Source organism: Xiphophorus couchianus, chromosome 13, assembly GCF_001444195.1.
Source record: "Xiphophorus couchianus chromosome 13, X_couchianus-1.0, whole genome shotgun sequence".
NCBI lineage: Eukaryota > Metazoa > Chordata > Actinopteri > Cyprinodontiformes > Poeciliidae > Xiphophorus > Xiphophorus couchianus.
In genome coordinates, this window is record NC_040240.1 from 23,245,712 (window position 1) to 23,267,538 (window position 21,827).

At 38.8% G+C, this 21,827-nt stretch overlaps 3 protein-coding genes across 10 annotated transcripts in view; 1 reads left to right on the forward strand and 2 right to left on the reverse strand.

Annotated features, from left to right (window-relative positions):
* col11a2 (collagen, type XI, alpha 2) overlaps positions 1–2,398 on the forward strand; it is a 44,501-nt gene extending 42,103 nt beyond the window's left edge. For all 6 annotated transcript variants that reach the window (XM_028036922.1, XM_028036923.1, XM_028036924.1 and 3 more), the window contains one exon: positions 504–2,398. In XM_028036922.1, the coding sequence (XP_027892723.1) occupies positions 504–650 (147 nt within the window). In that variant the 3' untranslated portion in view covers positions 651–2,398. The remainder of the gene's footprint in view (positions 1–503) is intronic.
* Positions 2,399–3,896: 1,498 nt separating this feature from the next.
* On the reverse strand, positions 3,897–8,167 carry hsd17b8 (hydroxysteroid (17-beta) dehydrogenase 8). 2 transcript variants are annotated; one of them, XM_028036949.1, is made up of 9 exons: positions 7,524–8,166; positions 6,396–6,598; positions 5,612–5,728; positions 5,246–5,341; positions 5,039–5,124; positions 4,856–4,940; positions 4,440–4,482; positions 4,201–4,275; positions 3,897–4,106 (listed from the first exon to the last, which is right to left on the reverse strand). In XM_028036949.1, exons 1-9 carry the CDS (start codon positions 7,567–7,569, stop codon positions 4,087–4,089), a joined length of 771 nt encoding a protein of 256 aa, XP_027892750.1. In that variant the 5' UTR covers positions 7,570–8,166; the 3' UTR covers positions 3,897–4,086. The 2 variants fall into 2 exon arrangements, with proteins under 2 accessions (XP_027892750.1, XP_027892751.1); XM_028036950.1 differs by lacking the exons at positions 3,897–4,106; positions 4,201–4,275 and adding an exon at positions 4,285–4,358 and having other exon boundaries at positions 7,524–8,167.
* Positions 8,168–9,594: 1,427 nt separating this feature from the next.
* Positions 9,595–21,196, reverse strand: brd2a (bromodomain containing 2a). 2 transcript variants are annotated; one of them, XM_028036928.1, is made up of 12 exons: positions 19,166–21,196; positions 16,638–16,968; positions 16,362–16,499; positions 15,441–15,591; positions 15,164–15,357; positions 13,970–14,482; positions 13,766–13,894; positions 12,658–12,852; positions 11,984–12,243; positions 11,582–11,901; positions 11,183–11,311; positions 9,595–10,648 (listed from the first exon to the last, which is right to left on the reverse strand). In XM_028036928.1, exons 1-12 carry the CDS (start codon positions 19,195–19,197, stop codon positions 10,521–10,523), a joined length of 2,520 nt encoding a protein of 839 aa, XP_027892729.1. In that variant the 5' UTR covers positions 19,198–21,196; the 3' UTR covers positions 9,595–10,520. The 2 variants fall into 2 exon arrangements, with proteins under 2 accessions (XP_027892729.1, XP_027892730.1); XM_028036929.1 differs by having other exon boundaries at positions 16,638–16,938; positions 19,166–21,195.
* Positions 21,197–21,827: the final 631 nt, after the last annotated feature.

The following is a 21,827-nucleotide window of genomic DNA, read 5'->3' on the forward strand; positions in this document are numbered from 1 at the left end:
TAAAATATACATTTACATTTAAAACGTAAAAAAAATCTTCTTTGTCTGTAAATCGTTTCTACTCAGAACTCTTTTTCCAGGCTTTGCATCCAATTATTAATCAGTTGATCCAAAATTAATCATCCAATCAGATTGATGTTAAGTAAAGCAGAAAGCTGTTTAAACTGCAGATTCATCCTTTACTACAAATGATCAAATGTTCACTAAAATAATTATTTTATTGCATTTTAGGCAAGAAAATTTACTTTTCTAAAAAAAATTACTCTGTTTATTCGCATTTTTAAAGTATTCTTAATATTGGATAAAATAAGATGAAGTGCTTAAATGCAAAACTTGCACATTGTGGCAATGTTTTATGCTATTTACTAAAATAATCGCTAGTTGCAGACAACATTTTCCTTTATTGTCCTCTGTGTGGATCAGCCCAGACATGCAGCATTAACAAGTTAAACTCATTTAAGCTGATAAAATGTCTCTAAAGTTGGACTCGGTCTCTCCTGCAGTATCGTAAAGGCTTTGACAGGACAGTCCTGGAGATCAACACGCCGCAGCTGGAGCATCTCCCTCTGCTGGACATCAAGGTGACAGACTTTGGGGAGAGCAACCAGCAGTTTGGCTTTGAACTGGGACCTGTCTGTTTCCAGGGCTGAACACACAAACACACACCACGCAGAACACACACCAACACTCCCACACACACACTCGCACGCCAACATGCACACGTGATCAACATACATGCCCGGTAATTTGTAAATTAACTTGTAAATGACATTAAATACATAAAACCCACACAGAAACACACACTCACTCTCACTTATGCGCCTCGGGAAACATTTCCCCAGCGGCTAACGGACTTAAAAACACAAGAGAAGTGAAATAAAACTTGTGAAGAGGAGAACGACGACTGGGAGCGTGACGGCATAGAAGGAGGAGAAAACCAGGAGAGAACATTCCTTGGAATAAAACGTTATTTTTACGAGCAACAGGAAGGGTTCCGGCCTGAGATGGAAGATGGAGCCGGCGGCACGAAGCCTGCAGCTCCCTGGTCTCCAGTCCCACCTCACTCCTCCCCCACCCCACTTCCTCCTTCCTCCACCCAGATCTCCTGCTCTACCTCCCCCACCTCTTTCTGAAAAGAGAGTCACATGCAAACTTCATCTCCAGGTTTATCGTGCAAAGCAACATGATTAGCAATCACTTTAAAAAAAGAAAGAGTAGCACCTGTCTTCCTATAAAATATTTTATTTACTTTGGTTTGCAGCTTTACTGTTATACAACAACTTGAATAAAAGTTATTGACATTTTTGAAGTGCCGTGTTTTACCTCATGAATAAAATCTGAATTCAGGCTGAAACAGTGGAAACAAAACTCAGATTTGAACCAGAAACAAACATTGTTGCACATCTAAACTTTGGGTTATTTCTGGGTGTTAACTCGTTTTGTTTCTTCGTGTTAATCATGTTGCTTGCATGTAACCTCGTCCTGCTTCACATCAGGAGGAACCAAAGAGTTGATGTCACCAGATAAAAACAGGGGCCTCACCACATGATCTCTGCAGGGTCTTACTTATCTGATTCTTCATCATCTTCATCCTGAGCTTCTATAAAGTGAACTTTCTGCTCTGTAAAACATCATCGACACCCTGAGGTTTTACCTTTTGTTGTCCAACATGATTCCCTGCTCAAATGATTATTAAAATCTGTCTTAAGGTGCTTTTAAACTCAGCATTTTTGTTCGTTGGACAAACTGCTGCTGACATGAAAGAAGAGCTGATGCCTCCATCAGTGAAGTCAAAGCCATTTTTATAAGCTGTGCTGAATATTTCTGGTGCCTTTGTAAAGAAAACAATCCAAAATGGCCTCAACATACATGTGTAGTGACTGTCTGTATGTAAACGTTCCCTTTTCATTTGTAGGAAAGATTTACTGAATTAAACTGTGTGGCAAGGTGCTAATTATACAAAACTCCATTTTTTAGTCTCTTTTCTATTTCACAAAGCGTTTTAGGAGGGAAATGTGCATTACAGTACATTTGTACAGAAATAGCAATATTTTATTGTATTTATTTAAAGCAGGGTGCTTTGAGAATAAAATAAGAACTATTATTTCAGACAGATGTGTGTTTCAGTTGTATTTATTTTAAAGCGGCTCAACTGAAGCGATTGATTTGCATGTTATAAACTCAGTCAGCCGGAGCTGCGATGCTTCTGTCCAAACCCTGAACAAACATCTGTTGTACAACCAAAGAATCTGTGGCCACGACTTAATATCCTTTTTATAATGTTTTTATCAGCTGTACTGTGCCTTTAAATGTTGCTTCCACTATATTGATTAAATGGTGACTCTCCAGTTCTGTCACATTCCTGTTTCCTTGCTAGCAATAAAGTTTACAGAGTTCATTCCTGAAGCTCCTGCAATAAAAAAAACTCTAAAAATGATCAATTTCTGCATGAGACCACAGGGAGGCAGAGGGAGGCGGTGATGGGAGTGGATAAACATTTGTCAGCCATGATGGAGTGAAAAGTGATTTCTAAAATTATGGGGTGATTTCTGGCTGGAGTTCTGGTTTGTTTTGTTTATTTTTTGTTGTTGTTTTTTTTTAAACATAGCAGTAAAGCGGGGAGAGACGGCCAAAAGATGAAACCAAAACAATCTGTCCTTCTCCTTTGAGAACGACCTCAAATATTTGTTTTTATTGTGTTGAAGACAAAAAAATATGGTGCTGAAAAGTTTTATTTTATAATGTCTGTAAGTAATTTTTTTAAAAGTTGGTTTGGTTAATATATAATCTTTTTAAAAGGAGATGTTTGAGTCTTAGTTTTTCTTTCAACTAACGCTCTTATAGTGGCAGCTGCAGTTGCTGCAAATGACCACCAGGTGTCGCAGGTGGACTTTATAATTTCTTGATATTTTTCTTGCAAATAAATATTTTTTGTTTTGTTTTTACCTGAGTTTACAGAATTTAGAAGGATTTTTTTCTAAATTGTTCTGGCTGATTTTTTGTGTTGCAATCCAGAACTTAATCTGCCAAAAATAAAAAATTCTCCCAAAAACAATTTGTTCCAATTTCATCAGCTGAAGATATGAAAATTAGCAAACATAATTCACTTTTTTTTTTATTCCACTGTGCAGAATAAGACCAGAACAAGCACAAAGTGAGTGAAAAAGCAGCAAAATGCGAGAAAACTGTTATATAAGACCAGCAGGAAACCTGGAGACAAATTAATCAAGAATAATTTAAACTTTTACAAGAATTTTTTACTTTGTTTTCAGTAAATTTCTCCATCTGTTGTGAAATATTGAAGTTTGAACTGGTTCCTTTTCCATGGGCCTAAATTTATTATTAATAAAAGATATAGAGTGATGATTTAGTTTAAAAACATGATATTTCTAACTTTATTTTTATTGATTTGTTTTGCATGATTGACTTCTTTGTTTTCACCAAGTTAAACCCGCACATTACCTTTACTTTACGGTGTAACAGCACCATCTAGTGGTCATCCCAAGCTTCTGCTTTTCTGAACTAGTCAAATATTTAAAACAAATTAAAATGATTAAACAATATTACCTAAATTATTTAGTGACACATTAAGGAAACAAAATAGAACCATTAAAACCCTTTGATGTAATAAAGAAATCTTTTTATGTACCAAAATGACAAATTTGTGAACTTTTGAAAAGAAAATGCATAAAAAATGCTAATTTAAATCACTTTACTGACTCTGAAGAAGTTAAACTACTTTGTAACCTTTGAGATTCTGTTTTATTTCTAAATCTATTTCTAAGGTTAATGTGCATTTTATGGTAAACATCTGGAACATGAATGATGGATACAGATGTGGAGTTTGAATCCCAGCTGTGGCCAAAAAAAGGAAACAAAAAAACATTTCCTGACTATCAGGTTTTAAATAAAATCTTTAATGAAGAAATGCTTCAACATGGCATTCAGGTGTTTAATGATACAAAAAGTATTTTCATAATTAAAAATATTGTCCTATAAAATCACATTTAAATAATCACTACATTAATTAACTACTTTAGGGAGGAAAAATCTTTTCTTTGGGATTCATTAACAGGTTGTTGTGTTTTAACCCATGAAAAGTCCACCTACAAAAGAAAAACACACATTTTACCTTCCGCCTGTTCAAAGTGAGATGTTTTGATTTATTTTAAATCCTGCAGAGAAGTGAACCACGCCTACCTGTGACCTCGATGCTGGCTCCTGTGATGTAACGAGAATCATCTGAAGCCAGAAAGGCACAAACATCGGCGACCTCTGGAGGACAAAACAAGCCACAACAGATTCTGCATCAAAGCTTCATCCAAAACCGTCACATTTTAACATGTCAGTGGTTAAAACTTTCAGGAAGAAAACAGAAAACGCTTAGAATAAATCCTGCAGATTAAGGATATGCAGTGATGTGAAGCATCTGAACCAACCTGCAGGTTCACCCATTCTACCCAGAGGCACCAGGGACTTCATCTGAAGCACAAAACAACAAAAAATATCATTTTATAGAAGTAGGGGAGTTTCTCAGAGTGGACTTAAAATTTTAATTAGTTTTACTGCAGGAAAAAAAGAATGAAATATGAATAAATGAAACCTGGAAACAATCTAGTGGAGTCAATGAGACACAAGTTGTTAGTAAATATATTTATAACGGAGCTAGAGACATAAAATTCATCATATAAGAAGTCAGTATCCAACTGATACTTATTCAAAGAAATCAACACAGTGAATAAATAAATTTATATGCAATAAAGTGTAATAAGTATTAGTAGGATTATAATTCAGTCATATCAGCTGAAACTCATATTTTCTGTTTCAGAAATGTCTGTAAGTATCTGTGCTTTACCTTGACTAGGACCTTCTCTGGTACTTCGTCCGTCATGGGAGTGGTTATGAAACCAGGCAACACGCAGTTACAACGAATCCCAAACCTGGAGGAGATAAAACAGATCAAATGTTTTTATCTCTGGTTGTTCCTGCAGCAGCAGCAGCGGCAGCCAGCAGCAGCAGCAGCAGCAGCTCCTCTGACCTGCTCAGCTCTTTAGCAGCCGTCCTGGTTAAACCTTCGACTCCGGCTTTAGAGGCAGCGTAGTTCACCTGGCCCAGGTTTCCCACCTGCAAACATCAGAAAATCACATTTTAAATCAGAGCTCAGATTTTGGTCTAGTTTTTATGTCGTTATTTAGATGCTTAAAAACAACAGAGATGAGACTAAAAAGAAAAGATGGTGTCTGACTTTTCCTACGATGCTGCCCAGAGTAATGATGGATCCTTTAGGAGCTCCACAGGCAACCAGAGCCTGAGCCACAGCCTGGGTCACCAAGAACGAACCCTGGAGAGCAGAAAAGACAGAAATCTATTTAATCTGATCAATCGTTCAATATATATTCAATAACCTGACATAAACTAACTGATGTTTTTGTAGCAGTTTAGTCTCTAAATTTTTAAACTTTTGAAATAAATGATTCCGATTTATTGTTCATTATGTGTAAACATCTGAGGAAACTTTACTTTATCCTTATTTTATTATATTGTTAAAATCATCCAAAGACGTTTTTATGTGTTTGTTATTGTTTAGTTTGTGATCTGACAGGTGTTTTACCTTCAGGTTGACCTGGATGACTCTGTCGAACTTCTCCTCCTCCATGCTGAGCAGGAAGTCGTCCTGAGTGACGCCTGCAGAGTTCACACACACTGAGGGAGGCTGGAAGTAACGAGTCTGCAGAAAGAAAGACGGATTATTTAAAAAAGAAAGAGAGATGAAAATACACAAAACAGGAACCAAGGACCAGCTTTATGAAGCAGGATCAACATAACCAGGTTTTCTTTGAGAGATCTGACTTAATTAACACCGACTATTTAGACTCTACAAATCTCACAACTGCTCCATGTTTTCTATCAATCTGGAAATGAAAAAATCATTTCCAGATTTATAGGTAGATGTTATTGAGTTTTATATTAATTTGTTCTTGACTTTCTTCAGATGGAGTCATGATGTGTTGAGATCTTTAAACTTACTTCCTGGCTCTAAATAAGTGACTTCTTGATTCTATACATATGACAGAAATCAGGCCTGTGTGTGGCTTCAGGAACTGAATTCAGAATCAGAATGTGATTATTCACAGTTATTCAATAATTTAGTAAGGGAGAAATTACTTTTACACATAGATCCAGGTTGGTTTGTTTAGCTTTTTTCTTAAAGAATAAAATAAATATGTGAAAACTGCCTTCTTTTGCTCAAGTCTAGCAGAAAAATTTTAATACACTGAAACTTTTACGTGTAACAAAAAAGTGAAAACAGACGAAACTATCTTGATAATATAGAAAATCTCAAACTTTGCCACTAATTGTGCTCCATAGAGCAGAGCTCCATCTGATTCTCACACCTGGATTCTCGTCAGCAGATTCGTCACGCTCTCCTTTGACGACACGTCCACTGCAGCCGCCATGTGACTCTGACCTTTGAGGTCACTCTGCAGGCGTCCCACCGTCTCATTGGCTGAATCCTCGCTGATGTCAGCGACCACCACTGAGGCGCCTTCAGAGGCCAGACGCTGAGACACGGCGCGGCCGATCCCGCTGCCTCCACCTGGGAACAGAGGAGCAGAAGGTCAAGAGGAACCTGAGCAGAACAGACGGATGAAAACCAGAACGCAGGAGCTGAGAGAGACGAGGGAGCAGATTTAGTTAACAGATTCTGCTCTCAGTGTCACATCATTCCTACTGTTAGGGTCAAACTGCACAATCCCCTCCTTTGAACCCAACACAAGCAGACAATGAGAGTAATGCTATTTAATGTGCATCAGTTATATTCACTTAACATAGTGCTGTTTTTATTTTTAATTCAGTTTGGAGCATGTTTTTGAATCCACTCAATTTTTAGAGATTTAATTAATATTTTCTTTTTGAGATTAAACTGGGCTAAAAGTCAAGGTCCCTTTGGACCAGATAAGCATTTTGATCCAGATCATATTCTGATATATAAATCCACATACAACAGTTTTTTTTTTTGTTTTTTTTTTAATGAATGCTTTTTTTAAATTTTGACTTTGCATTTTCTGCAAACTGGAAAAAGAAAAATGGAAACAAAAGGACACAAAATGATGCTTAATTTACTTCAGAGCTGATTACGTCACCAATTGAGTAATTTGTACTCAAGCAAAAAACGAGCGATTATTGGTTAAAATGGCACTAAATCTCCAACTTCAACTAAAGATTAAATTAGTTTTTTTATGTATGTTCAAATCTCTAAATTGTAATCATCCCTACATTTTGTACAGTAAAATAAAATTTTATTTAAACTGAAATCACAGACGGCATCTAATGAGTTTTTAATCGCTACAAAATCCTTTCAGTCCTGCAAACTTTCACCGAGTTCGGAGTTCGCGTTTGGCTTTAACAGATGCTAAAATATTACAATATACGCAACATTTTTATTTAAGGAATTACATAAAACAATCCGGAACACGTTTAAGTATTTAGTGTAGGAGAGGAGTTTCTAAATGTAGACGAACCAGTGACCAGAGTCAACCTTGATATGAGCCTCGTGGGCGCCGCCATGATGGTTTTCTGTTGTTGTAGTTTTCGGTTTGACCATCAGTAGGGCCCCATCCGAGGTTGTGACTTTTATTCTATTTTTATTTTGGCATCTTTTAGTATGTAAGGCCACAATAAGCTTTTAAAGGCTAAATAAACTGTCAGGTTTTTAACAGAAAAAATGTTTCACAGATAACCAACTCCTATTGATTTATTTAAATCAAAATTTTTAAAAATTGTATATGTATTGGTTTCTTAAACCCTCTTCATTTGTTAAGACGCATCATAGAGTGTAAACACAAATCTAATGTGAAATCCTCGCTTGCTAGTCTTTTAATAACGGAGATACCGTTGAACGACGTCACCCTCATCAGTCTTTTATTTTGAAGCAGCAAACAGGAAGTAAGGAAACCGGTTTTATGCCTCACTGTGATCAGAACCGGGCAGCAAAGATCCCAATCCATGAAATTCTAAAATAAAATTGTTTGTTGAAAATATGGTTACCAATTCAAACAGATTAGGTTAATATACTGAACAAGAAGAGAGCAGAAATTAATGTTTGATAAACACCGAAAACTGAACCGTCTTTACGCAATTAAACGTTTAAAATCACTTTAACGGCAAAAAGTGAAGACATATGCATCCAATTAAAATAAAGTAATAATATATTTTTTAATTGTTTGTTACCAGAAACCACTATAAACTGATTACACCAACCCTATGCAACGTATTTCCCAATAAGCTCCTTTTAAACAGTTTTTAAGATGGTTTATATTTGTACTTTGTTTAAACTCATCATTTAATCCATCCTATAAATCTACTCCACACACTGATATAAAAACTCTTTTTGGTTCTTCTAATATATTGTTTTTAATTTGAGATTTAATAATATTTATATTAAAAATAGGACGTTTTGTTGGATTTTTTTAAAGGTTGTACTGTTGAAATCACGGCAAAGTTCACCGCCCTCTTGTGGTCACATAGAGGAATTGCAGCACTTTCAGATCAGGCCTCCAAAATGAATTTTTGGAGATATAACTAGAAAAATCAACCGACACTGATCATAAATTTAAACATTTCTAGAGCTGGTCACAGAAAGGAAAATAAAACAATATAAAATACCAGTAAGCAAAGAAATAACAGAGGATAACAACAAATACAATATAGCGATCATTTCTAGGGTTAGTGTTGGGGGCAAGAAATCATAAGATCTCATGTCTGTTCAAAATAAAAAATAAAAAATGTTCTGTGTCTGTTGTTAATCGTTGTCCTTACGACTAAAAACATTCAAAAATCTGCCGAATAATGTGAATCAGGACACATTGTAGTTTACAGCCAACATTGATTACGTTTTGTAATTCATCCACTAGATGGCGTCAAACTATTTGCCTAAGAGTTTTTCAGTTGATAAAATTAAATGTACTTTTTTTTTAAAGACAGATGTAACCAATCTTCGAATTAAGTACAAAGATAAAATTAAATCAGAAGTAGTTAGATGAGAAAGTGATCCAAACAGTGAAACGATGATGTATTTATTTACAGATGTTCAGAAGAAACAAGCAGAAGCATTAAGATTTCTGACAAACTTCAGAGCAAGACTGACATGTAAAGTTTTAAATCTCACAACTAGAGCCAAACAGTAGCAAATTATAGAAAATAGACCATAAAGGAAAACCACACTGCAAGGTTTCGATTCTGTAAAATTTGCACACCTTTTTATTCTGAATGTGGATATTTCAGAAAACTAAACCCTTTCAATAATATCCATATTTCTTCTAAATAACTTACACTATTTCAATCTGAAACCAAACAGAAAACCAAAATGCAACATATTATAAAATGCTGTGAAACTGTCAGCATAAACAATACATGTCTACATTAATACCTCCTGACTTCCAGTACCTGATTTTATCACACAAAGTAAATGAGGTCAAAGGTTGAGCTGCAAGACAAAAGAGATTTTAGAGATTCTGCTGACAACAAGCCTGTTAGAGCTCTGATTAAATCTGTCCTTGTAGCTGAAGTGAAGAAATGAAAAGGATCCAGAAGTTATTTGGGCACAGGTGAGTCGACAAGACACGTTCTCACAATTTATTAGCAGATTGGTCACAAAGAATAAAAAAGCAACATGTTTACAGAGAGCTTGTAATACATGGAGAAAAACAAACATGGGAACAGAAATTGAAACTATGACACGTTTAATTTTCTGTACAGCGAGCGGCTGAGGAGACGCAGCGAAGCCGTCAGCTCCTCTGTTGCATGCAGTCTGTTTTCTACTGAACCAAGGTGCTTCTGCGTGCAGCGCGACTGCAGCGTCTGCTTCTAAACTATGAGGAACTTCACAAGGATGCACTTGTGGTGCCAGATCTCTCTCTCTCTCACACACACACACACACACACACGCAAACACACAATTCATACATTCATACAAAAACTTAACTCCCCTCTTTATCACTCAAAAAAAAACAGCAAAAAAACCCAAAACAACTAAACACAGCTCTGTTCACGCCAGTTTAATCTTTTCCCAGAATTAGGGAATAAATAAGCTCCATAAAAGGCTTCTTTATAAAAGAAATAGATATTTATACATCTGTACATGTTCTCTATACAGCATAAAGACATGGAGCATGGTAAGAAGGGAAAGAAAATCCAGAAAATGCCGATATTCTGGTTGTAGCACCCTTATCCCTCCAACATATGCATCAATCTTTATCAGCAGGAGATGGAGCTTCCTGTTGCTCCGCCCGGAGCCAGCAGGACGCTCCAGTCGCTCTCCTCCGCTCACATTCATCTGCCGGGAAGTGTTCAGGGCTGCCGGACAGAGCCGAGCGCAGGGAGAGCCCATCTCTGTCCGGACCCGGTGGGCCGGCCTCGACCCGTCCTCCATTACATCTCAGTCCGCTCGGAGGGGAGGAGGACACCAGGGCGCCACCGCCGGACCCTTTTTGTTTGGAAACGGTTTGAGCGACTCGGATTCAACCGGAATCTGAGTCGCTTGTGTCAGAGGATGACGAAGAGGAGGAGGATGAAGAGGAGTCTGAGGAGGAGCTGCTGGCGCTGAGGCGAGACGGCTGAGCGTGAACGTCTGACGGAGGTTTATCATCTGGAGGAAAGAATATCAAAGATTAACAGGAGAATCTCACAGGTGGAATAATCTGTTCTGACTAAAGGTGGACTCAATTTTATCAATATTTGGTGGTATTATTGTGATAATGATAAACATTATGATAAAAAATTATAATATTTATTTTTCAGGAAACTGCCTGGCACAGCAACCATAGCAACAGAAACAGATATTGATCTTGAAAAACAATCACATTTAAATGCAATTTACTTTTTTTAAAAGTTGGATTTGTATCAATAAGCTGCATCTAGTGACTGCATTTAATCATATTTTCATCATATTTATTGATGTTTTCATGGATCATCAATAAACAGCAAAAACAACATTTCAGATTACATGATCAGTTTTGTCATTTTATTTACTGTCAATAAGTGAAATTTATCACAACAATAAAACAAAACTCTTATAAAAACTTTGTCACAATAAATGCCCAGCTGTAGTTCCAACATCATTGTTCGTTCTTAATTTTTTCTGTATCTCCAGAGACAAAACGATAAACGAAGTTTAACTTACTTTTGATCTTTGACGGTTTCTTCCCGGAGTTGAGCTGACCACTGACGTCCATCAGTCGTCTCTCCAGCTCCATCTGCTTCTCCATCGCCAGCTCCTCCCGCGTCTTTCCAGCGCTGTTCTTTTTACTCGCTGCACAAAGACCAGAAATATTAGAAACATTAGGGCTGAAATGATTAGTCAACTAATTTAGTAATCGATTAATCGTTTGCTGGAATACACAAACTCTTAAAAAAGGCCTTTTGCTGAACAAACATATTCAGAGCGGCAATAAAGACTAAACTCTACAAAAAATATATACATTTTGCATTTATGATTGAAAAAGTTTTGCCTTTAAATGTGTTCTGAGAAATTCAAATGTTTAGAATTCGCAGCCAGATTAAAACGTCCGTGCCCGCTCACCGTACGGCTTGCGAGGTTTCTTCCTCAGACACGTCATGACGTATCGCTCCAGCTCTCTGAGCGTCGACGGCTTCAGCGTCTCGAAGTCGATCTCGATCTCCTCGGGGTTGGTGTCCCTCAGCGACGGCTCTCTGGACTGGATGATGTAGACGACGCGGCCCAGCTTCTCGCCCGGCAGCTTGTTGATGTCCAGGCTCAGCTGGCGCTTCTCGTCGTACGACATGGGAACCGTGTCCTCCTCTTCATCAGAGTCAAAATGGCTGACCAGAGGGTCGTGCATTGGCTGGGACACGCTGAACATCATGTTGGGCTTTTTGGATCTGATGGAGCAGAGAGTCAGATGGAGGTTTGTAACAATGCAGCATTCAGTTTAAACTCTGTCCACCAGGTGGCAGTACTCACTTGCTTTTGTTGTTTTTCTTGCTCTGTGTCTTTTTCGCTGGTATGACAGGACAGCTGATGCTTTTGTTGCTCTTTGTCGTCTTTGAAGACTTGGATATTTTGGGGGTTTTGGGCGGTTTCACAGAGACGATCTCCTCATCCATCCTCCGATGTTTCTCTACTTTCTTCTTCTTTTTCTTGTCCTTCTTTTCCTTCTTCTTCTTGGGTTTGACGATTGGACCCTGAGAGAGAGCGGTGAGCTGCTCGTGTACAGCCTTCAGCTGGAAAACACAAAACAATTCAACATCAGGGCCAGGAACAGATTTTAATTACCCAGTGAAAGGGTTTTATGCAAATTTAAGACTTTGTGAAATTCAAAAACAACTTTAGTCACATGAAACATTAGATAAGAACATTTAAAATCATGCAGGTATCAGAAGCAGAATCAAGGTCTCAGCCTTGCAGTTTTATCAAAGCAACAAAAGCAGAAATCTCCAACCAGAACTAAAACTAATGGAATAAATGTTGTTAATATCTCACTGCAAATTACATAAATACATTCAAATAAAGTAGATTCAAATTCATATTTAACTAAATGTACTTTTACGTTTGTATGGTAACAACCCCATCCTTCTCCTTCATAGGTTTTGTTATGGTTGTATAGACAGTGCAGAACCTTCTGGACCAGAACCAACCTGCTCCTGCAGCTCAGCCAGCCGGTTGGCCCGCTCCTCCTCGGAGTCGGAGCTCTGGCTGCTGTCGCTCTCCTCGCTGTCGCTGCTGAACTCGCTCTCAGATGAGGAAGACGAGGAGGAAGACGAGGAAGACGAGGATGTGGGAGGTGCTGGAGGCTCGTCGGGCATCTTAGCGAAGCAGAACTCAAACACGTCCTGGAGAACAGAATAAAAACCGGCCAGTCAGTCGATACATTAAGAAACAGATTTTTCAGCTCAGTTATGTTAGAGGGAAGTTATGCATTTTCAAAACAAATCTACCTACAAGCAAAAGCAGATGTTTCATTTTATTCTTTATTTACTCAATAAATATGAAGTTTATGTAACAACAACAAAAAATAATGTATAAAAAGCAGAAAGAAGCAGAAACTCATATTATCTGCCTCCTATCAGCATAAAGGGAAAACCAGCTATTCAACTCAGAAAACTATAAGACATATTTCAAATACACACGCATAAAAAAAAAAAAATCAAATTACTCAAAGCTTTATTATTTCATCACAATGATTTTTGGATTTCTTTTAAATGAAGAAATTTTGATAATTTTGTCCATAAACTGACCTTTAATTGAAATGCATCTTTATATCTTCACTGTTTCTCTCTTTACAAATTTGTTTTGTATATAATTTGGTAACAAAAATATGCACTTTGTACATAAATTGTAAAATATTGTACTGAATAAATTCATTAGGTTTCAATAAGCTTAACTGTATAAATATTGGGTTCTGTGATCTCTGCATCAACTTCTGCTAATGACTAACCTCTTCTGTAGAAGAAAAATCAAATCGATGCGTTTTACAGCCATTGTCCCTACAATATGCCAGATGTAGAACAAATCAGTGGTTTAGATAAAACATAGAAGACCTTTCTGTTCAGTAATTCATTTACCTTATTTAAAACAGCAATAGTTTTGGTTATTTTAACTCTTATATGATTTATATCAGATTTCCGAGACATAATTTCTTCTGTTTTCAACGTGTTATTGTGCATCAGCACTTTTTTTACTGCTGCAAAATATCATAAACTTTGTTTTATCCATGTCTAATGCAAACAGGCTGAGTGGGGTCACCTGGAGTTTTCTGGCCATGGCGACCACGTCGTGATCTGGAGGGTTGTACTTGTAGCAGTTGGAGAACATGAGTCGGACGTCTGCGGAGAACATCTGGGCGTCTCTGTACTCCCTGCTGTCCATCTTCCTCTGCAGAAACAAGCAGGTTCAGATCCACTTCCTGTCTGATAAAAACACAGTCGCCTGTAGGGGGATCCGCCGTACCTTAATGGTGCTCAGGTCCATGGGCTGCTTGATGATGTCGTGGTAGTCATGGAGACCCAGCGACATGGCGTCAACGGGCTTGTAGAACGGCCAGGCGTACGCGGCGTGCTTCTTGGACAGCAGCTCCTTCAGGACGTTGCTGCAGTAGCGCAGCTGCGGCGTCAGCTTGCTGCGGCGCACCGGCGTCGGCAGGATGGAATCCGGTAAGTCCTTCTTGGGAGGCTTGATGGGCCGGCCGCTCACGCCTCTCCTGCTCGCCGCTGTTCCTTTGTTCCCCATCATCATTCCTCCATGAGCCATGTCCATGCTCATCACCATGCCCTGGCCCAGACCCAGGCCTGGGGTCAAGCCCAGACCGCCACTGTGCTCCATGCCCAGAGAGGTGAGGGTCAGCGGCGAGTCCAGGCCGCCGCCCATCCCCAGGCCGATCCCGCTGACGCCCATGGTGCTCATGATGGGCATGGCCATCGTGGTCGGAGTGGTCGTGTCCGCTTTCCTCTTCACACCTTTTTTCTGTAGCGGAGAGAAGATGGCGACAGTTTGGGTCAGAGCTCCGCCTCTGAGCTTTGTGATGTAAACACACAGTAGCTGTGTTTCCATTAACCACGGAAATGCACAAATTGAAATGAAGGAAATAAATTTGCTTAATGGAAACACACCAACTCTGAAAAAACTATTTGCACTAGAATGAGGTGATATTTTTCAACGTCAACAAAACACTTTTTACATTACAAGAGTCACGTGATCAACAGCTGGATGTCGCTGGTGGCAAAAAGGACGAAGATTACGACAGGAAGTAGTAGGAAGACGATGGTTTGTCTTTTTTGGACAATGTGCATCCGGCTCCACCAGAACTCTCACAGCTTCACACAGTTCATAAAAAGTTGTGAGTCATTCCAACGAGTTGAATCCATAGCTCTTCTGTGAAATCAGCAACTACGATTTCTGCAAAACGGTGCAAACTTAGCGGTGCCATCGCGCTAATGTCTGAATAAGACGCTTATATCTCCTGTCAAGATTTTTATGACTTATTGCGTCAACCAGCTTATTTATGTAGGATTTTAATTTTATTTCTAATTTAACAGAAACACCACAATTACAAAATTGTGTTATTTGGACATGAGTAGAATAATATAGGCAAAGATTTGCACACATCTGTGATGGAAACACAGCTAAAGATGCAGCTAGTGTTACCTTTGCAGTGGGCTGTGTGGGGGGCATGCTGGTGATGGAGGGGATGCTGTGCTCAGAGGGGAAGGAAATGCTCTTGGATAAAATAGTCTGGGGGGGGGTGGACAGGATGGAGTCAGGCGTTTCTGGAGTGGGAGGAGAATACGCAGACTGGGAGACGGCTGGAACTTGATGGGCTGTTGTCACTCCTCCTGGAACTGGAGGACACAAGAAGTTATTAAACTTCAACCAGATCCTCAGATTCATGAAGCCTGAATGTTTTTAATGTTTCCATCCTCACCTGGATTGTTTCTGGCTTTTTTGGATAATTTTGCAGATTTGCTGCGTGGAGTTGGAGGGGCCAGTTCGATTTCCTCTTGGGGCATCTGAGCCACTTTCTGCAGGAAGGCTTTCTCCAGAGACTGAGCCATCAGCACAATGTCATCTGTTGGCTGGAAAAAAGATGGAAACAAAACTTAATTCAATTAAAAATACTTCATTGATCCATAAAAACTATACAATGCCAGTTGACACTGTTTGAAACATATTCATAGAGAGAATGGGTATATAGTGAGCATTTCTCTGCATTAGTCTTATTTTATATTTGTTTTATTATGCAAAGTACTTCCTGTGACACATATTAATTGTAAGTTTGCAGTAAGAGTTCACTCCAGACACAGTGAGTGTGATAAACAGGTCTCGACTCCCTTTAGTCCAAGGTTAATGAATCTGTGCTAGTTTGTATAATTTAGAAATTCAGATCTTGTTACCGTGTGAACAAACGCAGCCTGTTGAATGTGACATGTAAGCAATCAAAAAGCAGGGTGACAGAAACATGGGGGGAAATCCAAAATACACACAAGACAAAAAGACTTTGTATTGTTTCTTTTCTCTGTTGAACCTTGACCACGAAATATCACCATTGCTTCTTCCTTGTCAGCCACATTCGTTGACTCTGAACTCATATTTAATCTCAAAATATTTTACAAGATTACATCTAAATGTTGGTGAGTAGATATTGGTGTGTGCAACAATACCATACAATGTACAACCAAACCTGTTACACCTAAGAAGATTTCTTAATCATCATGTGTAGTCTCGGATTTTGAAAAATCGGCTCACAATTTTAAAATCAAGTAATCATTTTTAATCTGTGCAGACTTCTGCTACACATTCTTATAGATCCATTTTTTTAAATGTGAGTCATCCCAGCAGTTCTTACCTTGTTGTAAATGTAGCAGTTTGTAAACATGGTGTTGAAGTCCTGCATGCACTCACTGGCACTGCGGTAGTAATTGTTCTCCAATCTCTTCTTGATGCTGCCCATGTCCATCGGAGTCTTTATGATCTTATGATAATCCTGGGAATGAAAGACATGCTTTTAATCAAACCTGTCACCTTTCAGACTATATATAAATATTTCTACACCAGTGAAACTACTCTTAGAGTAATTACTTAAACTGCACCGACTGTAAATAACGGCCCCAGTTGTACTTACAGGCAGGCCGAGCTTGACTGCATCCACCGGTTCATGAAAAGGCCAGGCGAAGTGATGCCTCCACAGGGACTTGAGGACGACTTTCTGCAGGAACTGGAGTTGGTTCGTCATCCTGCCCTGCCTGCTGGGGTCTTTCACTGTGGGCTGGGGGGGTCCCAAAGGGGTAAGCTGACTGATGGGGGGCATCCCAGGACTCTCAAAGCCTTCGTAGAGCTGCGAGGGCTTCCGGATGCGTTTTCCAGCTGTACCAGTGATCTGATCCATTGTCACTGCAAAACCAGGGTCAACCCCAGAATGAGTGCTGTAAAGAGGAAGCAAGAGCCGGTGAACTCTATGGAGGATGAAATTAAGAAAAAAATAGAAAGAAGTAAAAATAGAAACTTAAAACCAACTTTAAGTCAAATTCTGCAATGTTTAGACATTAAATCACATTTTTTAATTAATCAACATTAAAGTATTTTCCTTTATAGTCTTATACTTCATGCTATTATGTAAAAGTTCTGGTTACTCCCCTCCAACCACTCCATAGCACCACCCACTTTACAGAACATTAAGTGTCCTGTCATGAAGAAGCCATCCATCATTCTGACAGGGAGCATACAAGCGTTAAATCAGCCAACCGGCACCATGAGAACCGTCATGACTACCACTTCCTCTGCGCCCTCTTCCCTGTCAATAACACTGACTAACTCCACCCACTCACTTCTGTGTGGGGAAAAAAATAAAACCTCAGAAGAGGGTGGGCGGGGTTATTACCATGCTGCAGCAGTTGGTGTTCCACAATAAGATTTCACAGCAATAGACTTCCAATGTTTCATAAATTTCTTTTATCGTCCCGTTTAGTACTGGGCTTTTTTCCAGAGCAGAGACGCTTCAAAAAAAAAAGAAAAATGTGCAGCGTCATCCCAAGCTTGGTTTCTGATAACTTTTTTAAGACAAGCAAAGCCCTAGTTGGTTGTTTAGAGTGACCGACCTAAAATAGAAAACATCCTCACAAAACGCAAGGAAATTTGACCTCATTTGCAGCATCATTTGATATATTCAACAGATTAAAATTGAAAATAAAAGCCGATCTCTCCTAAGAGTCAACTGTCAAAATAGAGGTAAGAAAAAATTAACAAAGTCATGAACTTTGCCTGTTTTAATCTCAATCTTGATCGTTTTGAATGAACCATATATTCAGATGTCATTCTGTCTTTTCTGATGAAGGTAACCGCCATCACACTGCTTTGCATTTTACTCCTGAAAGCACGTGGCCTCTTGTGCAGTCAACACTCCATCAAATCAGGGGTCATCTTCTGGAAAACATTTGACCCAACTCGTACCTGGCTAGGGACATAACCTGATAGAAGACACTAATCAACTTTTTCTTCACGAGGAGTTTGTTTACACCACAAGCAAAACCAGGACATAATCAGGGCATTTAATTTCAGCTCGTCTCTGAGTTACATTGTTTGTTTTTTTTAAATAAAAAAAAAAACAAAGGAGGGGGGGCACCAAAAACATACCGTTATCCATTTGGAGTAATATAAAAAATCTCAAATAAACATTTGGAAACTCATTTGACAGTTAGTGTACTTTATTTAAAAAAAGGCAAATTGATGAATCATTTACACATGCGCAACATTACTAAAAAAAGTTTATTAAAAGTTTGCTGTTTAAAACATTTAAAAGTAAGTAAAAACAAAAATGAAACCATTACAGAGAGAAAGTGACAGTTTAAGTAAACTAAATATGGGCCGCTTGGTGATCTGAGTGACACTGAGCTCTGTAACCTGGCAACGGACAGAAACACAAACCACCCCAGGACACAGACTTATTTTGATCATTCCTATGAACAATCCAAATTATCTGTTGTAGTAATAGTTTGAATAAGTTACATAGTTGGCATATTTTAGGTCGCACCGCACACCCCGGCACTGTCCATCACAACAATCTGACCACATGGCTACCACAACAAGCCGGCGAAGCCCTACAGATTGTTCGGATGTAGCAGCGCTCCAATTATGGCATATACAGTGAAACTGTTTAACCACGGAATAACCAGCCGATATTTATATGATACGTCCAACAAAAAAAATAAAAAATACAGACAAAAAAAAAAAACACTGAACAGAGGTCTTGCTATCGAACATCCTACATTTGGTTACACATTTCGCTCTTCTATTATAACCAGATTTGACCGAGCACGTCTAAATAAAACACGAGTTTGGTACGTGAAGCTGCTAATGCTAGCTATGCTAACACCAACTGCTGAGATGCGGGAGAGCAGCAGCCAACGGCCGCGAAGACCCGAAGATGGCGCCGGCGAAGTTGTATATATTCCAGTATATTTTTTATATTTATAAATAATTGCTTCAAGGTATCAATTAACTCATTCCGGTGCTTTGTCCAGTGTCCATCTCTCACCCCTGAGCGTTTAACAATACACACGGGGAGCCAGTAAAGATATATAAAAATATGGGGGGAAAATCTGTTAAAATAATCCTTTTCATGGTAAGGTGAGAGTCAGTTCTACCGATAGATACCTGTCAAGGGGCGGGTTAACAGCCATATCCATCAGGATGGATCCGGATTCTGTTTTGGTAAACACTCAAAAGCAGGATCCGTCTCGGCTCGTCAGTTTTCTTCGCTGCCCGCCACGACGAAATCCCTGCGAACCGCTTCGTTGAAATGGCGACGATACGGACTACACCCGGGCTTTTATAGACCAACCATTCACCTCATTGGATAAACCGCCTCTGTGTTTCTCCGCCCACCGACTCCTTATTCGCTACTCACGATGCCTGTCAAAATTACCACACCCACAGGTTGTCGGAGATCCTCAAGCAACGTTTAGGACCAACTTATTCGCATGTTTCCCCTGTCCTTCAAGGACATTACCCAGCACCATTGGTCCATCCCGCCCTGTCCTGCCGATGCGCCGTCTATGACTGGCTCACGAACGCAATCTTTCACGGAAAACGAGAGCAACAGGGCCTCCCTGTTCTGTAACATATTGTATTACGTCAACGTGTTCACAACGACGACGGGGATTGGTTAAAACGGCCGTAACGCGGGCTTGTAGTCTGAAGACCAACACTCCTATTGGTTCACCGAAGCAGTCACGAGTACCACCCGAAGGGAGCCTCTCCCTCGTGAAATCATCAGTTTCTTCTAGAACATGTAGGCGGGCGCCATCTTTGAGCAGTAGAACACAAAGTATTTTATAATGATCCTAACTAGATAGACGCTTTGCTATGAAAAATAATACACAAAACGTCTCCCCAGTGTTATAAACACGAGATTAGTTTGTTTTCATTAAAAGCGAACCCATCAGAGAAGCTTATTGAGAAATGCCATCAAACAAGGCCTCCATGTGGCTTACATAGATCAGAAGTAGGAAAGTACTAAAGATAAATTAGCTCTTAAATTCAGATTCAGCTAGTTGTCATATATCCCTCGGGTAAAACAACTCAAATTATCAAATTGAAATAAAATACCACCCTGACAAGGTCATAGCAGCAACAACCCACAGAATGACACAGCAATTTTTCAAACTGAGCCCAGCCCAAACCAAAAACAACAACTAACCAAAACTAAGACTTTGCATCTATTAAATACGTGTTAATGTGGCGGTAGTAATAGAAACCTTACAATCTAAACACAAGTTTACTGAGCCCAGCCATACTAAGGCTGGTAAAAGCAGGACAGGAAAGTAACTTTGAACTAAGAAAACCAGATTATTACCGCTGAAAAGATCATTTTTTATCTTGTAAGACTCATTAAATAAAAACTAATTCAAGGCACACAGGACGTTACCTAACCATTCGCGCCCATCCCCCATACCAAGGTTACAGAGTCCCTACAATGTCACTCAAATAACCGACAGAAAGATTCCGTACAGTTCATGCAGTAATACACATTACTATTGTTACTTTGTCAGGGTTACAAATAAAACTAAGCACTCCCTGAAGTGACAGTTATATATACGGAAAAAAATTCAAAAAGTCTATTTAAAGTCTCTGGATAAAGACAAAACCAGATGTGGACTGATAAATCCCCAAAAAAGAGCGAAACCTTTCTTCCAATAATCTTCTTTGTCTTCCACTTGGATACTTTTTAACCAGCACATTTCCCCTCAAACATGTCCGCCTTCTTCCCCAGATCCCCGGGCTGGGTGGGGGAGGGGAGTCATGTGATGAAACGATCCCGATCTGCACACTTCATCAAACCTGTACACGTGGCAATTCATCAAAACCACCAGAAAACGCATCCGCACTCCGTCTGTTCTCCCAGAGCATCAACGCTACATCCATATCCCGCGGCGTTTCCATCCTATTTTTATCAGATTTAAAAGGTAAAATTGGCAAAACAACCAAACAATGAACGTACTTTTCCGTTGGACTTGGCTCGCTCTGATTGGTCAGGTTTGATCACGTGACAAAGACAATTATTTGTGATTTCTGTATTTTTAGGTTTCGTTATCTCCAAGTATTATATTCCATCCTTCCAATTTTCAAATTAATTTTTAGACCGTGTAAAAATGTCAGAAAATCAATCCCAGACAAATACTGCTGCCAAACATTGTCCATTGTGCAACATGAGCCGCTCCTCTTCTGCGCATGCGTTTGCCCAGAGGAGGAACACTGAAGGGAACAATGAATGAGATTTAGTTAGGATTCACCTTCAGGGCAGCTGAGTCTGTGTCACATTATAAAAACACAATAACATGTATCTGAATATATACTAATTAGACTCCTGTAGCTTATTACGTCGTCCATAGAAATGTAACACTTAATTTATTGATGTTATTTTTGTTGCACCAGTTGTTAATTTCAGAAATGCTTGGAGAATTCATTCTTTTTCTTTCAGAAATAAAAACTAATCTTAAATAATCTATTGTTTATTATTAGGTTATAATAAACATTGTGAGAACACCACAATTATTTTAGTGGTCTTCTCACAAAAACAATTAATAGTCCTAGGAGATTTAAAATTATTTTTATTCATTTGAAAAGTTGTTTCCAATGGCAAATGACAAAGGCATTTTTAAAGACATCTTCAAAAAAATAATAATAAATCAAAGAAAAAGAAGCATCAGTTTTGGAATAAGTAATTTAATTTGGGTGTATGGTTGGATATCTAAAATATTCTACAATATTGGTTCCAGCCAGAAGAAACATGTTGGGAAAATTAAAATACTGCAAT